The sequence below is a fragment of the Polyodon spathula genome, chromosome 1, assembly GCF_017654505.1.
Source record: "Polyodon spathula isolate WHYD16114869_AA chromosome 1, ASM1765450v1, whole genome shotgun sequence".
NCBI lineage: Eukaryota > Metazoa > Chordata > Actinopteri > Acipenseriformes > Polyodontidae > Polyodon > Polyodon spathula.
In genome coordinates this window covers 65,010,254-65,024,302 of record NC_054534.1, presented here as the reverse complement: position 1 = coordinate 65,024,302, position 14,049 = coordinate 65,010,254, and the positions used below count along the sequence as shown (strand labels likewise).

Genomic DNA, 14,049 nt, shown 5'->3' with positions numbered 1-14,049 from the left:
TACACAACAAAGTTTTATTTTTAATCAGTTAATGCAGACCTGCTGAGCCCGCTGTGCTCGTCTTCTGTGCAGGACAGAAAACACACAAACAAGAGACATTTTTTCTCCAAAAACAGTAATAACAGTTACATTTCGGAAATATCAATATCGTTCGTAAACGAAACACTTCTATTTTTTATTTTAACTCCAGCCAGAGTTATTAGCAGCCTGTAAGACAGTACAAGTCAACTGACTTAAGCTGCTTGATCTCTAGAAGGGGCGGCAGAAGCCACCAGCTCCACATGGTGCACGAGACTGCTCTGGGAAGTAACAAGCAACAGGTTGTGTACAAAAATGACGTGTAATTAGTAAACAAAAATACAATTTCAAAAATAAGTATCAGTTTTATGTCTCAAAAGGAGTATTTGGAAACGAGAATGTAAACTCAAAAGTGGCCATCTAAATATTTTCAAACCAGTAATCTAAGTTATTTTCAAACATTAGTAGCAGGGATAACAAAAAAGGATTGCTTTAATAGTCACCAAATCCTTCATAAAAAGTGATTGCGTGCAAGAACTTTTCTTTCAAGATGTCCACACTGCTGTAATTGGGAAGGTACAAGAATCGATAACAGGTGTTTGCAACGGGGTAGTATTCGTCTGGATCCTCTCTCTCTCTGTTCGCTATGGTGATGCTGAAACTGGCCATCCCTCCTCTTCCTGACTTGCTGTCAAAAAGGCTGATAAGACAAAATGTTGAATTCAGTAGGAGAGACTCACAAAATGATGTCTTCTTTAGGCAGGTAATTACTGTAAAAATACAAGATTATTAAGAGAATGTGGGCTATGAATACCATTTGAAACTTTATTGTGGCATCCAGTAAACTTCAGTGTACAACATTTGTGAATTAAAAATAAAACCAGCCCTTTTGTGATTCTTTTGTGAAGCTCCAAAGGTCTGATTTCTGCCAGCTTCAAAAAGGAAGTTCTGTCAGTTGTTATTATTATTATTATTATTATTTAAAGCGAATGACAGAGCCTAGGGGGTGAACTACGCATCACAGTTATAGTCAGACTGCTGCAGAGTCACTTACAATAGGACCTCGGGTTACGTCTCATACGCAGGTCAGACAGTTGTGGTTGACGCATGAAAAAAAACTTACCAAGGAAATGCTTCTTCTGCTCCTCATCAAGTTCATGGAATACCTTCCAGAAATTCCTGATGTTCTCATCTGTAGGTTTATATCCTTTGTATTTTACATTCTGTGTTCAGAAAACAGAAAATATTAAGGTCTGATAAAGCACAGATAGTCTGTACTGTATATTATAGGCTGCTTTTGCATGTGTATATTGCTGCCTGTTGTGTTTCTGTTACCAGTACCACAAGAACAGACTTTAGAATATATCACTCATATAACAATGTTACGAGAAAGAAATGACTTCAGGTCATCGAATGCTGCAGGAAGCTCACCTTTTCTAGTTCTTCCCACTCGTATTTGGTGTTTCCATTGAGTATTGCCATAAGCTCAACAGGCAGGAATATTTTCCACATCTTACTGGGGCATCCTTTTCTAAAACCTTTCATAAAACCATCAAATTGCTTCTTGACCGATTTGTTGAACACGAAATCCACGTATGCTTCAACATACTGAAATCTGCAAATAAAATATATGGAGTGTGATCACAATAATATGGATGCATTGCAATTAATTTAATGTGGTTTTTAAAATCTGCAAGTTTTTTTTCCTGATACAGTATAACCCAAAAAGCTGAAGTTTCTGTTTGTTTGTATGTTTAGTGTCCAATTGTTTTACCCCCACTTTTTCCTCAATTTCGAATGACTATTTACGTTTCCTCATTTTGCCCCACAACAGCTCTGTTAGACAGCAGAAGTCGACAAGCCACCAGCCTCTGAAGAACAACGGCCATCCTTGCAGGAGCTTAAGCTTACTAGGCACCTGGCCAGCAGTGGCCACTTTAGCACAGTGAGGTGAAGCAGGTGATCTGCGCAAGAGCGCTGTAACTACAGGTGCTGGCTTGGATGGCTTCTTTAATTAACAGGGGTTACAGTTTTGTTCAATGGCTTTCAGCACCCCACTTTAAAAATTGTCCAAGTGCCAATGGATCTGTGTTAATTCTGAATGATCTATTTTCCCTTACTCATGTTTAGAAACATTTTAAGTGATACCTGTTGTATTTGGTGACAAGTATGTCTTTTCCATTCAGCACAAGTTCACGTCCTTGAACCTGAAACCACAAGGTAATATTAAATGCTTGTGTTACGAAACAACTTTTTTTTTTTTTTTAAATGGGAGCACATGCTTACTGTGAAGTCCAAATATAAACTGTCTACGGAATCTTCATCTTCATCAAGAACAGTTTGAAGGCTCCTTAAAAAGAAAAGAAAAAAGGACATTGACTCTGTCAACAGATTTTGCATCCATATAGCATTCACCCACATTTTAACCCCCAGAAAAAATATTTATGCAATTGTCACTGTCAAACATGGTGCAACATTCGAAACATTAAATCTTAATAGGGTTTTAGCTAAAAAAAATAATGTCACACATCTTGTCGATATCTAGGTCCCAAATTTGCATGTTTAAAGGAACCAGGAGTTTTACTGCATGTACTACACATGGTTAAAGTCTCAACTTAGAAGTGCAACACAATCTGAAAGCAAGGTTTGCAAACAAAGACTAACTAACTAAGTGTAGTACCAGAAATTATGTTTGAAGGTGAAAATACATGACTGTTTCTTCCAAAACTGCACATTTGAGATCTATGTCACAAATGGAAGTATTTTGTTAGCGACAACCACTTGAAGTTAGTGCATCACTTACCTGGCTTCTGTAGGAGACAACTCCCTCAGGTCTTCCAGTGTGGGCTTTTCTTTCAGCAGCTTCTTGAACAAGGCCAGAGGGAAGTGGAATTCTGCTACACAGCGATTGTACAAGGCCATTCCACAAAGGACTCCAATCAGAAAGAACATGTCACTGTTTCTGTTTCTGTTTTTTGCAGAAAAATTTAATTACAAAATACCCCCCCCCCCCCCCCACCCCCCCCCCTACTGCTAACCCCCCCCCCCCCCCCCCCCCCCCCCCCCCCCGAAATCAAACTATACTGCAAATACCATTGGAATAAACCACACTAGTCTGCAGTCTTCATAGAGTTTAAATATTCCAGGTTCCAATGTATGCATCTCCCTGGTGATGACAGAGAAGAACTCCTGAGATAGTCCTCCATGATCAACACTGTTTTCATCTACAAATGTCACCTTAAATAAATACAAAAAATCAATAATGAGTACAAATGCACCAAGCAGTTGACCAGAACTACAATAGAGCTACCCACTGGTCTATTCAAACCAGAAGGTGCCAAATGCTTCATCCTTAATGGTCACAGAGGTATTGGCTAGTCAGGCTAGCGAGAATAGTGAAAACCATTTGTTTGCTTACGGAGCTTCCGAGTCCTGTTTGCCACTATATATTTTGTAATAACTACAGTAGCTGAGTACATACTTTCTTTACCTCATTGCAGATCAAGCTGTGGAAATATATTTTAGTGTTTTAATGTAGAATCACCTTCAATGGACAGCAGTGGTTGTCTCTTAAGTACTGCAAGGTATCACGTAAGAGATTTCTTCGGTTGGCAAGCAGATTATATTCTCCAAAAGGATGGGTCTGGGCAGCGGTCTGTCACAAACAAAACACGAACAGCTGAAAGTAGCACACAACTTTACAAACCTAAATTTTAAAAAACATTGTAAACTCAAAAACAACCTACAAATAGTGTTGTTAAACAATCAAACCTGAGTAGAAAGCACTTTGCATCGAAATCAAAGATGCAAGGGTATACGGTCAATGAAAGTAGGAGAATCTGAAAAAAAAGACACATTTCTGTTTAATCTTTTTCAAAAAATGGGCATGTCAAAGAAAACAATGAGTGGTTTATTTAACTTGTTATAACCCAAGAGATTTTTCAACAAAAATGAAAGAATCCCCATGGCATTGCCTTCTGAAACGCATCGGCATGTGGTCCCAATAACAAACATTAAAGCCTTCATGGCTGAAAGTACCTTTCTGATATGTGTTTATTAGATATGTACAATAACATCTAAAACATATACAATATCTATTATTGGTGACATGCATTTAAATTATTAGCAATTAATTATTATTATTAGCAAGAGTGTTCTTAAGCTATTGCAAGTGTTTTGAATCATTTCCTAAAAAACAATGAAAGATTGAGCTCTATCAAGATGTAATCAGTTAATCTTTTTGATGGGTAATTAATCACTAAATTCAAAAGGAAAACAAATCCATTTAGCCACACTGGACTATGGATTCTGAAAACAGAATGCCCCCTTCAAATGGCAACTATAAAATGTTTGTTCTACGTACCATAAATGATTTTTTTTTTTAAAGTAATTTCAAATTAAATTAATGCTTTTGTTGAACCTGCAGAGATATAAAAGTTATACCAAATTGTGTTAGATTATAACAAACACATAAACACACTTATGATCTTAAAGAGTAGGTGGCGGGGTTCCGCAAAAATACAGCGTTACACATCCCCACGTGTTGCTACACACGTTTAAATAACGTACCTGTAATTTTTGTTTTCACTGTTAACATCCTGACAACTTTAAGTCTGTTCAAAGCTCTTTTCAAAATGGCCACTCTAGTGCACTGACAGTGTAAGGACTATTGCCCACATTGTCAAACAGGTAACAAAGCAAGAACGATCCATGATGTGGTACGGAACAGAAAAGCCAGAGCATTTACTGTAATGTTTTTTTTTTTTTTAATCACTCTTCCTGCAGTGATTTACAGGAGAGATCCCGTGCACCCCAGTGCACTAGAACTTTGAAACACACTTTAAAACTTATACGTGTAAAAAGTTGTCAGGATTTTAACAATGAAAAAAAAATGACAGGTACATTATTTAAAGAGTTGTAGCAATTACCAATGCTTGACCCTGATGAAGGCTAGGACTGCTGCTAGGCGTTGGTAGCCTCTTTGTTTTTTAGAACATTCTGGTTCTGTGTTGTTATTTTTAATATTCCGTTTTTGGATATGCCCCATTAATAAAGGTATTTTACCTATAAGTGTGTAAGAGTGCCTTGGTTTTTGGTGATTTGCCTGATGGATTAATTTGAATCTATATGAAAAAAATTGACTTACAGGTATGTTTCTTACTAATCTATAATAACAATTTGCCCTGTAATTTCCCATGCTTTCACTATATGTCCACTAATCTTTACTACTCATATCAACTTTTATAATGGAAGAGTCTCAGTAGTTCCACTACCTCTTAATAAAAATACATTTTATCTACTTGTTTTAAAGTGTTTATAGTTCCCATGCAATAACTAATAAGAGTGGATTTCTGAAGTAGAAACAAATTAAATACAAAAGTTAAAAGAAAAAACAAACTTACTGACTGAAAAAGTCCAATTTCAGCTATGTAGAACTTATTCTCCTGAATCCTGTTACCAGCATTAGAGTTCACCTGTAGACAAATAACATAATAAAAGTATAATCTAACCACACCGACTAAAACAGTCTTAACCAAAATGTCAGCCAAAATTAAGAAAACTTGACCTCAGACTGTAACTTAGACACAACTTTGTTAAGCATTATCATTATGGGCATGAGAATGGCAGTTTAAGTAAAGTTTTGTGTGTGAGCATGTCTGTGTGTGTGTGTGTGAAGGAGGATAGGGTTAATGCAGATTGTTATGAATAATATTTCTCAAGAACTATGTCTTTTGAACTACTACATTACCTTGTATAGTATTTGCAGGACACGCAAAGAGTTATGCAGCTGATCCACGTTTGCAAGGGAACCTTTTCTAGCCCTGTGAAGGTACCGGTTGGATACAAAATGGTATATCGTCACAACCAACCTGAAGATTGCAATGGGTAGCTTTGACCACAAGGACTCTAAAACAAGTTTGAATCGGATATAACACAGCATGGTAGGAAAAGCATAAAGTATCTCTGATATGTATCTTTCCATTCATGTTTCTTCCATCTAAATTTAAGAAACAGGAAAAGAAACAAATATGTCAGTAACATACAGTACATCCCTTGATGTATATCCACAGAACAGTACAGAATAAAAATGGCAATGAGAATATTGTATGGCATTTAAGACACAGATGTCATTATGTAAGCAAATTAGGTGTTAGAACAAAGTATTCTCAAAATATAATGTAAGTGTGACACAAATAGGCAGATGAACAGACGGAGAAACACCTCCATATATCTGTTACTCCCAACTTATAATAAAATATTAACACCAAGTTTCATCCCAGTTAAAATAGTGAGGCTCATAATTGTGGTGTGAATATATCAAGCCCCAAGATAAACTGTCTAAGTCAAATGCAGCAAACTACTATTACAAAGGGCTCTCTAATATAATAAACACAAAACAGTAGGGCTGTTTTAGAAGGTTCGAAGGTTCGTTCACTAGCCAGGAATTTGAAGATTTGAAAAAGACAGTGCGTGAAACGCCATTCACGCACTGTTTTTTTTTTTTCTTTCTGTTAACGGAAATCGTTTGACAGTGTGTGAATACTATAAATCACACATTAAATGTCACTCACATGCAAAATCAGATCTTTTTATTTGCATAATGCATATTACTTAAACAAAGGTTGTTGTATTAAAATCTGCTACCGAATCGTTATAGCAGCTGGTGTTAACCAGAGACAAATTTCTTCATTCTCCATCTCGACAGCAAAGAGCTGTATAGTTTAAACTGTATTGATAGAAATGTCTCAAAACCCCTCTGCTGTTTGGGATTTTTTTTGCTAAATGCTCAGACGACAAAAAAAAAAAGTTGACTGCAAACTGTGCGAGTGACTGTTGCTGTATCATGGAGGCACATCCTTGACAAGCATAAATTCATAGTAGTAGTAGTAGTTGTAATAGTAGTGAAATATGACTGGCTGGTAACCTGCTTGGAACAGTGACTGTTAAATTAACTTTGTTTTGCCCAAGTCCGAGGCAGTTAGTGCTGCTTCAATGCAAGCTTACTCGCAGCAGCATCAATTACATGTAAATAAACAACATGTATTTTTATTTTTATTTAAATTATAAAAACATGATTATTGTTCTATATAATGTATTTTTAAACTACATAAATCAATTTATATGGCTTACCTGTAAAATAATAGGATTTTCAATCAAATATAAACTAGTAGCTATGATGAACGTCACCAGCAAATTATGCAAATTAGTTAGTACCATCGAAGGTTCAAACCTTCCTTCGGTAATGTGTTCCGAACCTTTGGTCAAAATGTACCCTTCGTTGCAGCCCTACAAAACAGTAACATTACCATTCTTACCAAGGATTTGTATGCTGCTTGGCCGTAGTCTGAGAATGGCTTCAGCTAGAGAAGATGCTACCTCCTTGATACTCTGTGGTGTTTTGAGGGCTCTGAAGAGTTCAGGTATAATCAGGTAAACCCTCAAGGCTTCCACTCCAGCTGGAGCCCCAGTTAGAGAAGGCAGCAGCTTGTTCAGAACCACAGATTCAACCTGGAAGCACAAAGGAGAAGTTTAGAATATAAACACAGGTAAAAGAGGTGAGAGGTGACAATGCATAGATGGGACATTAGTTTGAAAATAAATAACAACATACCTGCATTAACACTTTCGTATTCTTTGCTAACTTTTCAAAAGCAAGACGCACAAGGGATAAGTCCATGCCTGCAGTCTCAGTGGTTGTTTTAAAGTGTTTATCGTTACTAAAATAAATAATAAAAAAACATAATTGCATAGTTAATGCTTCTAAACAGTACTGAGACCAGTTAACAACTTGTGAGAGCAAAAGTAAATTTGTTAGTTAAAACAGTAGCACTAGTTTTTGAAACATTACCTTCTGGGAGGACAGAGGATTGTATAAAATAATTGAAAAGCATGAATGCATTTAGCTATCAACTCCATCAACAATTGCTTCATAACTACTACATTGCTTCATAGTTTATCTTACCTTTGTTCCAGAAAACTCCCATTAAGACAAGAAGGAGATGAGAAAACCCATGCAATTTTTCTAAGAAAAATTTAAAAACAGGAAGGAAATGTAATGATTTGTCAGAAACTGTGAGTGGCCCCTGTTACATTATGGGTTAGCATAGTCCTTTGAATTGCAAGGCCTGGTTTACAAAGAGTAGCACACAGCACCCACTGCTCCCCTACTAATAAACATCTGTTTAAACTGTGTGTGTGTGCTGTGACAAGGCACAATAATGCCTTGCCAATTTAGGGCCAACCTTTCCCTCTTCTTCATTTCTGAAACAGTTCTGAATATGCATGTGAAATGATGAAATACAATTGAAAATAACTGGTATGAATTGCAGTTGATTGATATTTAGGGAGATGTTGGATCACTTGACATTGGTGGTAGGCTGTTGGAACAAGTTGTGTGTTTGAAGTCAATTAGAGATGTTAGTTACAGGACTCTATCTAGGGGAGTGACAGAGAGGGAAGAGCTGTGTCTTCCATGTCAAAGCCTAATGTCAAAGAGTGATGCTGAATTTAGATTTTTTATTGTTTTGCCTAATTGTGCGCTTGAAAAATAGTTCTAAAACCCTTCCCTTTTTGTGTGATTCCTTTCTACCTACGTGATCATATTAGTGGTAGCATTCATATTCCTCACGAAGGTCATAAATACCACTGGAAATCACTCTAAACTATGGGGCAGAAAAAGCTACAGAAAATAAAGTAATGTGAGGAAAACAGTGGTCTATTTCAGTGTTTCCCAACCCGACACACTGTGTCTGTTGGGTTTCGTTCCAACGCAGCGCTCAATTGCTTAATTGACTGTATCAAAAAACGAAGAGCCTGAAAATAATGGGAAAATGCCCAGTTAATCACTTTATTAGTTCAATGAAAAGTTTGATTAAGCAATTGAGCGCTGCGTTGGAATGAAAACCAGCAGACATGGTGTGCCGGGTTGGGAAACGGGTTTGGGAAACACTGGTCTATTTACTTACTTATTTGTGTTCTTCCATTTTGACTCACATTCTGAGATCCATTTGTCCAGCAAATTATCATTGATACTGAAAATCCCTTTACCAGTGCTTGAGGGGAACATGTTTGCTGAAGGCTCAAGCTTCTACAAACAAAACATATTTGAAAGTTATAGTTTTAACATTTGACAACATTCTAATGTAATATATTTGCAAATGGTTTCACTAACATAAATGGGCTTCAGTTGTTAAATGCAAGCCCCAGTTTTACTAAATTCCAACGTAGTAAATTCTAAAACAAACGTTTGGCTTTCTCAGCTTTCTCAAGTTTTTTTTAGTATTTCTAAATGTATCACTATTAAGTGTTTTATAGTTATGGGGGAAATAGCTTTTTTTTATGCTAGACAAATAGATTACAGAGTTTGGGTATTGCCCCCTGTGTCAGATACTTATTTGTACACATTGGTAGCCATCCATAAAACAGACAAGACGTTCCACTCGCTCTTACACTATCAGCAGGTGTTGCTATTTGGATGAGAGAGTGAGTTTACCTCAATTTGAGAGCATAACACAAATGTCTGGTTTCCTCCAGCAACAATTTTGTCAACAGTGAGGGTGTTTTCATTAGCTATACAGAAACAAGGCAGAATGCAAAATAATTAAAATATTAATATGTAATATCTCTAGAAAATATATATATATAAATGACTGTGTATTGTGGATTAGGAAGTGGTGGTGGCTGAGTGGGTTGGATCTCTCTCCCCTTTGATATTCACAACTGGCCACTGGTGTAAGGTGTTACTACTGTGCTCGTTTTTATTTTTATTTTTTTTTAGGAGTCATAAAAACAATGTGTTTTCTTCTAGTTAATTTTGTTAATAGAAAACATGACAAAAAGACACACAAGAACTAATTCTCACTCAAACAGCAATACCTGCTGATAGTGTTAGAGGAACCGGAACCTCTTGATTAATATTCTGTCCAGTTCCCAGCTGCCCTTGCTCTCCACACCCGAACGAGTAGACCTTATTGGTAGAGGAAATGTAAGCAACAGTGTGGTGCCTAGAATCAAAAAGAAAAAAAAAATACAATAGACAGCTAAGCACAAACAGGACAACCTATGGCAATAAAACAGAACAATACAAATATTTTGGGATGACTCGGGTCAATCACTGTAATAATTACTGGGAATATTCAACACCATTAAGTTACCCTCCACAGGCTATCTGAGAAACTTTCTCCCCCCACAGCTCAGCAACTAGTCGAGGTCGGACTTCATCTCTTGTTGAGTTGTGTCCGAGTTGCCCGAAACTTCCTGCACCAAATGTGTACACTATCCCATCCTTGGAAAAAAAAAAAATAGCAGAAATAAACAAATAGGAGCAATTTGTTTCTTAGTGGGTCAGATTTGTCATGCTTCTGTAGAATGCAGGTGCTGTAAGTAAAAATGAATAACATTTCACACCAACCTTAGTAAGAATGGCTGTATGTTCCTCTCCACAAGAAATAAACACAGTCTTCTTGAGCTGTAAAGACTTTACGAGGGTTGGACTAAATCTTTCTGCAGTAGAAGGGAAATCATGGCAAACATTCACTCTAACAGGGCTGCACAGTTTCTGCGATGCATTTGAGTTTCAGAGTGAATCTTGTGAAAGACGGTGGAAACAAACAATGAGAATTTGAATTTAGAGCAACAACCCTGTCTCATTTGTGCTTGATTTTCTCATCTCAAACTTCAGGAGCTTTCTCCAGAAAGGCATCAATCATTACCTTTTAATTTGTGAACCATGCAGATTAGTAGGAATAATGAAGTACTGCACAAATTCTAACTAAAGAAAATATAAATTGACCAATTGCATTCACACATTTATGAACATTACCTTATTTATTATATGTTGGCTAGACTCCACGATTATCAAAATTTTAAAAGTAAAATATAAAAGTAATTAAGTTCTCTTTCTATTACAAAACAATATGCTTATGTCATTGACAATGAAACGCTTTTACCTGTGGTGTTTCCGAGTCCCAGTTGCCCTGCATGGTTCCTCCCCCAGGTATACACAGCCCCCGACAGTGAGACAGCGAAGCTGTGGTCTCCCCCTGCAGCAATCTGAGCCAGCGGGATCCCTGACAGAGACTTCAGAGATTGGGGGGATGGTTTACTGGGCTCCCCTTTCCCCAGGCCAAGCTGTCCATTTGTATTCTGTCCCCAGGTAAAGAGCTGCCCGTCTGAAAAGAATGAACCTGGAGTTAGCATGAAGCAGTGCTGCACTAAAGTGACTCATCTTAATGGTTTTCTCTAGATGGTGGTCTCCTGGCACACACTATAAACTGACTGTAGCTAGTCCAGAATGCCGCTGCCAGGATCCTTACCAAATGTAACAAACATGATCACATCTCCCCCCGTCTTGCCCAGCTGCAGTGGCTACCTGTAAGGTTCAGGATTATTTTCAAAACTCTCCTGCTCACCTACAATGCCCTTCATCACACAGGTCCAGAGTACCTCCTCAACCTGCTGACCCGCTATATCCCTGCCCGCAAGCTGAGGTCCTCCGACTCTGGCCTGCTTGTTATGCCCAAGCAAAAGTGCATCACACTTGGTGAATGCTCGTTTAGCTTCATAGCTCCGACTCTTTGGAACTCTCTCCCCGCTTTGGTGCGTGCAGCTCCCACAGTCACTCGCTTTAAATCAACACTCAAGACCCACCATCTGCTATTAGCTGCTGTGTTGCTGCTACTATTTCATGTATTATGTTACTATCATGTATTATGAATTTTCCACTGTATTTAATATATTATGCTTTTTTTCTTTACTGTATTTCACGTATTATGCATTTTTCTGTATTTAAAGTATTATGGATTTTCTTGTTACTGCATTTTGTAAAGTGCTTTGTGATGGTGGTCCACTATGAAATGTGCTATATAAAATAAAGATTGATTGATTGATTTTCCAGAAAAAAACTGAAAAACAAAGCACAGTCTGTGGAAGTATGTTATCTTAGGCACACGCGCACACACACACACACACACACACACACACACACTGCTGTGCAAAAGTCTGAGACATGTTGTATTTTCTACTCTGATGCATTGATGCATTATGAGCATCACAAATTTACTCAAAGCCTCCACTGGTGTTTTCTACTGTTTCAACAACCTTGACTTACATAAAGAAGGAAAAACATTGAAATCGATTTTCAAGGTGTGGTACCCGAAGCATAATCAACAGGTACAGAGAAACATCATCTGTAATTGACAAACCTAGGACTGGGAGACCCAAAAAGCTGTTTAAGCAATACACAAAGATAATATCCTTAAGGAATAGAAAGACCAATTCCTTTATCTTTCTTCTGTTCGTAACTTAACTTTGTCTCGACCGTTGTCATTTATGGCAATACCGAGACATCAGAAAATTCAAGATGAAGTTTTACTGGTCCAAACATCTAACTAGTTTAGATTACCATTAATTTACATTAATGTGCCTATTAAAAAATATATAATAATAATAATAATAATATAATAATAATATATATAATATAGTATATTATATAGTATAATTATACCGTATATATACACATTTTGGTAGATTCTCTTACCTCTAGAAAGAGCCAGTGAATGATGGTTTCCACAAGCAATTTGAATGATTTTTCTGTCACTTAAACTTGACAGCAACCTGTGGCAAAATACAAAATAATACACTTCATGTGTTTTAGAATAACAAGTGTAAATGTGTACAAATACAATACTAAAACTTACTGAACAAAAATGTTGCATTCGCAGAACATGAAACCCAGGCAGCTCACCTGGGATGTGCCGCTTCAGCTTGTTCTCGGTAATTCCTCTCAAAAATCTGTCCTGTTTCAGAAACCAGAACAACATGAGTTGCCCCGCAGTCCACAATGAGGATCTTTTCATTTTTCAGCAACAATGGCTCTGCACCAACACAAATTTAAGGTGTGACAATTTAATCTTCATTCATTCAATTTCAGAACTTAAACCCACAAGACACAGCAAACCAAACACACAGACAGTTCTAGGGAAGTTAACGGAAGGAAGGAGAATGGGAAGCACTTTCTGTAAAGACAGATTTGACATTAGCAGGAAATGTAATAATGAAGGTGAAATTAGCAACTTTTACATTTCAAATTCAGTTGTATGTGGCCTTACTTTAACGTTTACTGTGCCACACTGTACCACTATAAACGTTTGGAAAAACGTGTAGTAAAGCATTGTGGAAATCAATCATGACATGTCTGGCAAAGAATAGTTTAAAAAATACACAGGTAAGTGCATTGTGTAAGTATTGGTAAAGAGTTGTAAAATGGATGTGGCCCTAGTCAGTGTCATGTTTTTGTTTCCTGGATGTTCCAGGAGAGGGTGCTGAGTGTACATTGTCTGCTCTAATCTTGTGATTATGTTGTCAGAGAACAGAATCGAAAATGGAACTTTCACTATGTGATCAATTTCATCAGAAGAGAAACAAATAAGTTATGGAATGTACGACACTGTGCTTTGGTAATATTCCACTACGGAGCTTTACAATTATTTACAAAATCGAACAACCTTTCAGTAGATACATATTTGCCCAACTGTATCAGCAAAGACTGAACCTGAAATGTATTAGATCATCCCAGCATATTTAGCAATAAATAATCAACTCGATATTATTATTATTATTATTATTATTATTATTATTATTATTATTATTATTATTATTATTATTATTATTGTTGTTGTTGTTGTTTTGCTAAAATAACTAAAGACAAATACAGCACAACCCAGACACTTAAAGCTCATAGTAATATAAACAAATACAAAACTTATTCAACAGCAACATCAATATAAAATATTTAAAAACTACAAAATAACTGATTTTCTTTTCTGTTGCTCACCGCTTTTTTTCACTCGTCCACATCACGCCATCCCCATTTTCTTTAACAAACGTAGTAACGCCGCTTCCACACGCAATTTCAATAATACTGTTTTTCGAGTCTGGCTGATGGAAAAAGTTGTCCTCCAGCTTAATGTCATCCTCTGTCTGAGACGTCAACCCTACATCAGTCCAGTCCGCTTCTCCCCGGGTGTACAT

General features: G+C 36.9%; 1 protein-coding gene across 1 annotated transcript; it reads right to left on the bottom strand.

Annotated features, from left to right (window-relative positions):
- Positions 1-14,049, bottom strand: LOC121322666 (probable E3 ubiquitin-protein ligase HERC3). The gene is made up of 21 exons (XM_041262899.1): positions 13,941-14,049; positions 12,764-12,893; positions 12,557-12,633; positions 10,968-11,189; positions 10,430-10,521; positions 10,173-10,303; positions 9,895-10,022; positions 9,512-9,588; positions 8,985-9,106; positions 7,982-8,041; positions 7,631-7,736; positions 7,335-7,527; positions 5,838-6,016; positions 5,421-5,492; positions 3,112-3,255; positions 2,822-3,000; positions 2,305-2,368; positions 2,167-2,225; positions 1,450-1,633; positions 1,142-1,241; positions 1-718 (listed from the first exon to the last, which is right to left on the bottom strand). The coding sequence occupies exons 1-21, from the start codon at positions 14,047-14,049 to the stop codon at positions 663-665; spliced, it is 2,484 nt and encodes an 827-aa protein (XP_041118833.1). The 3' UTR covers positions 1-662.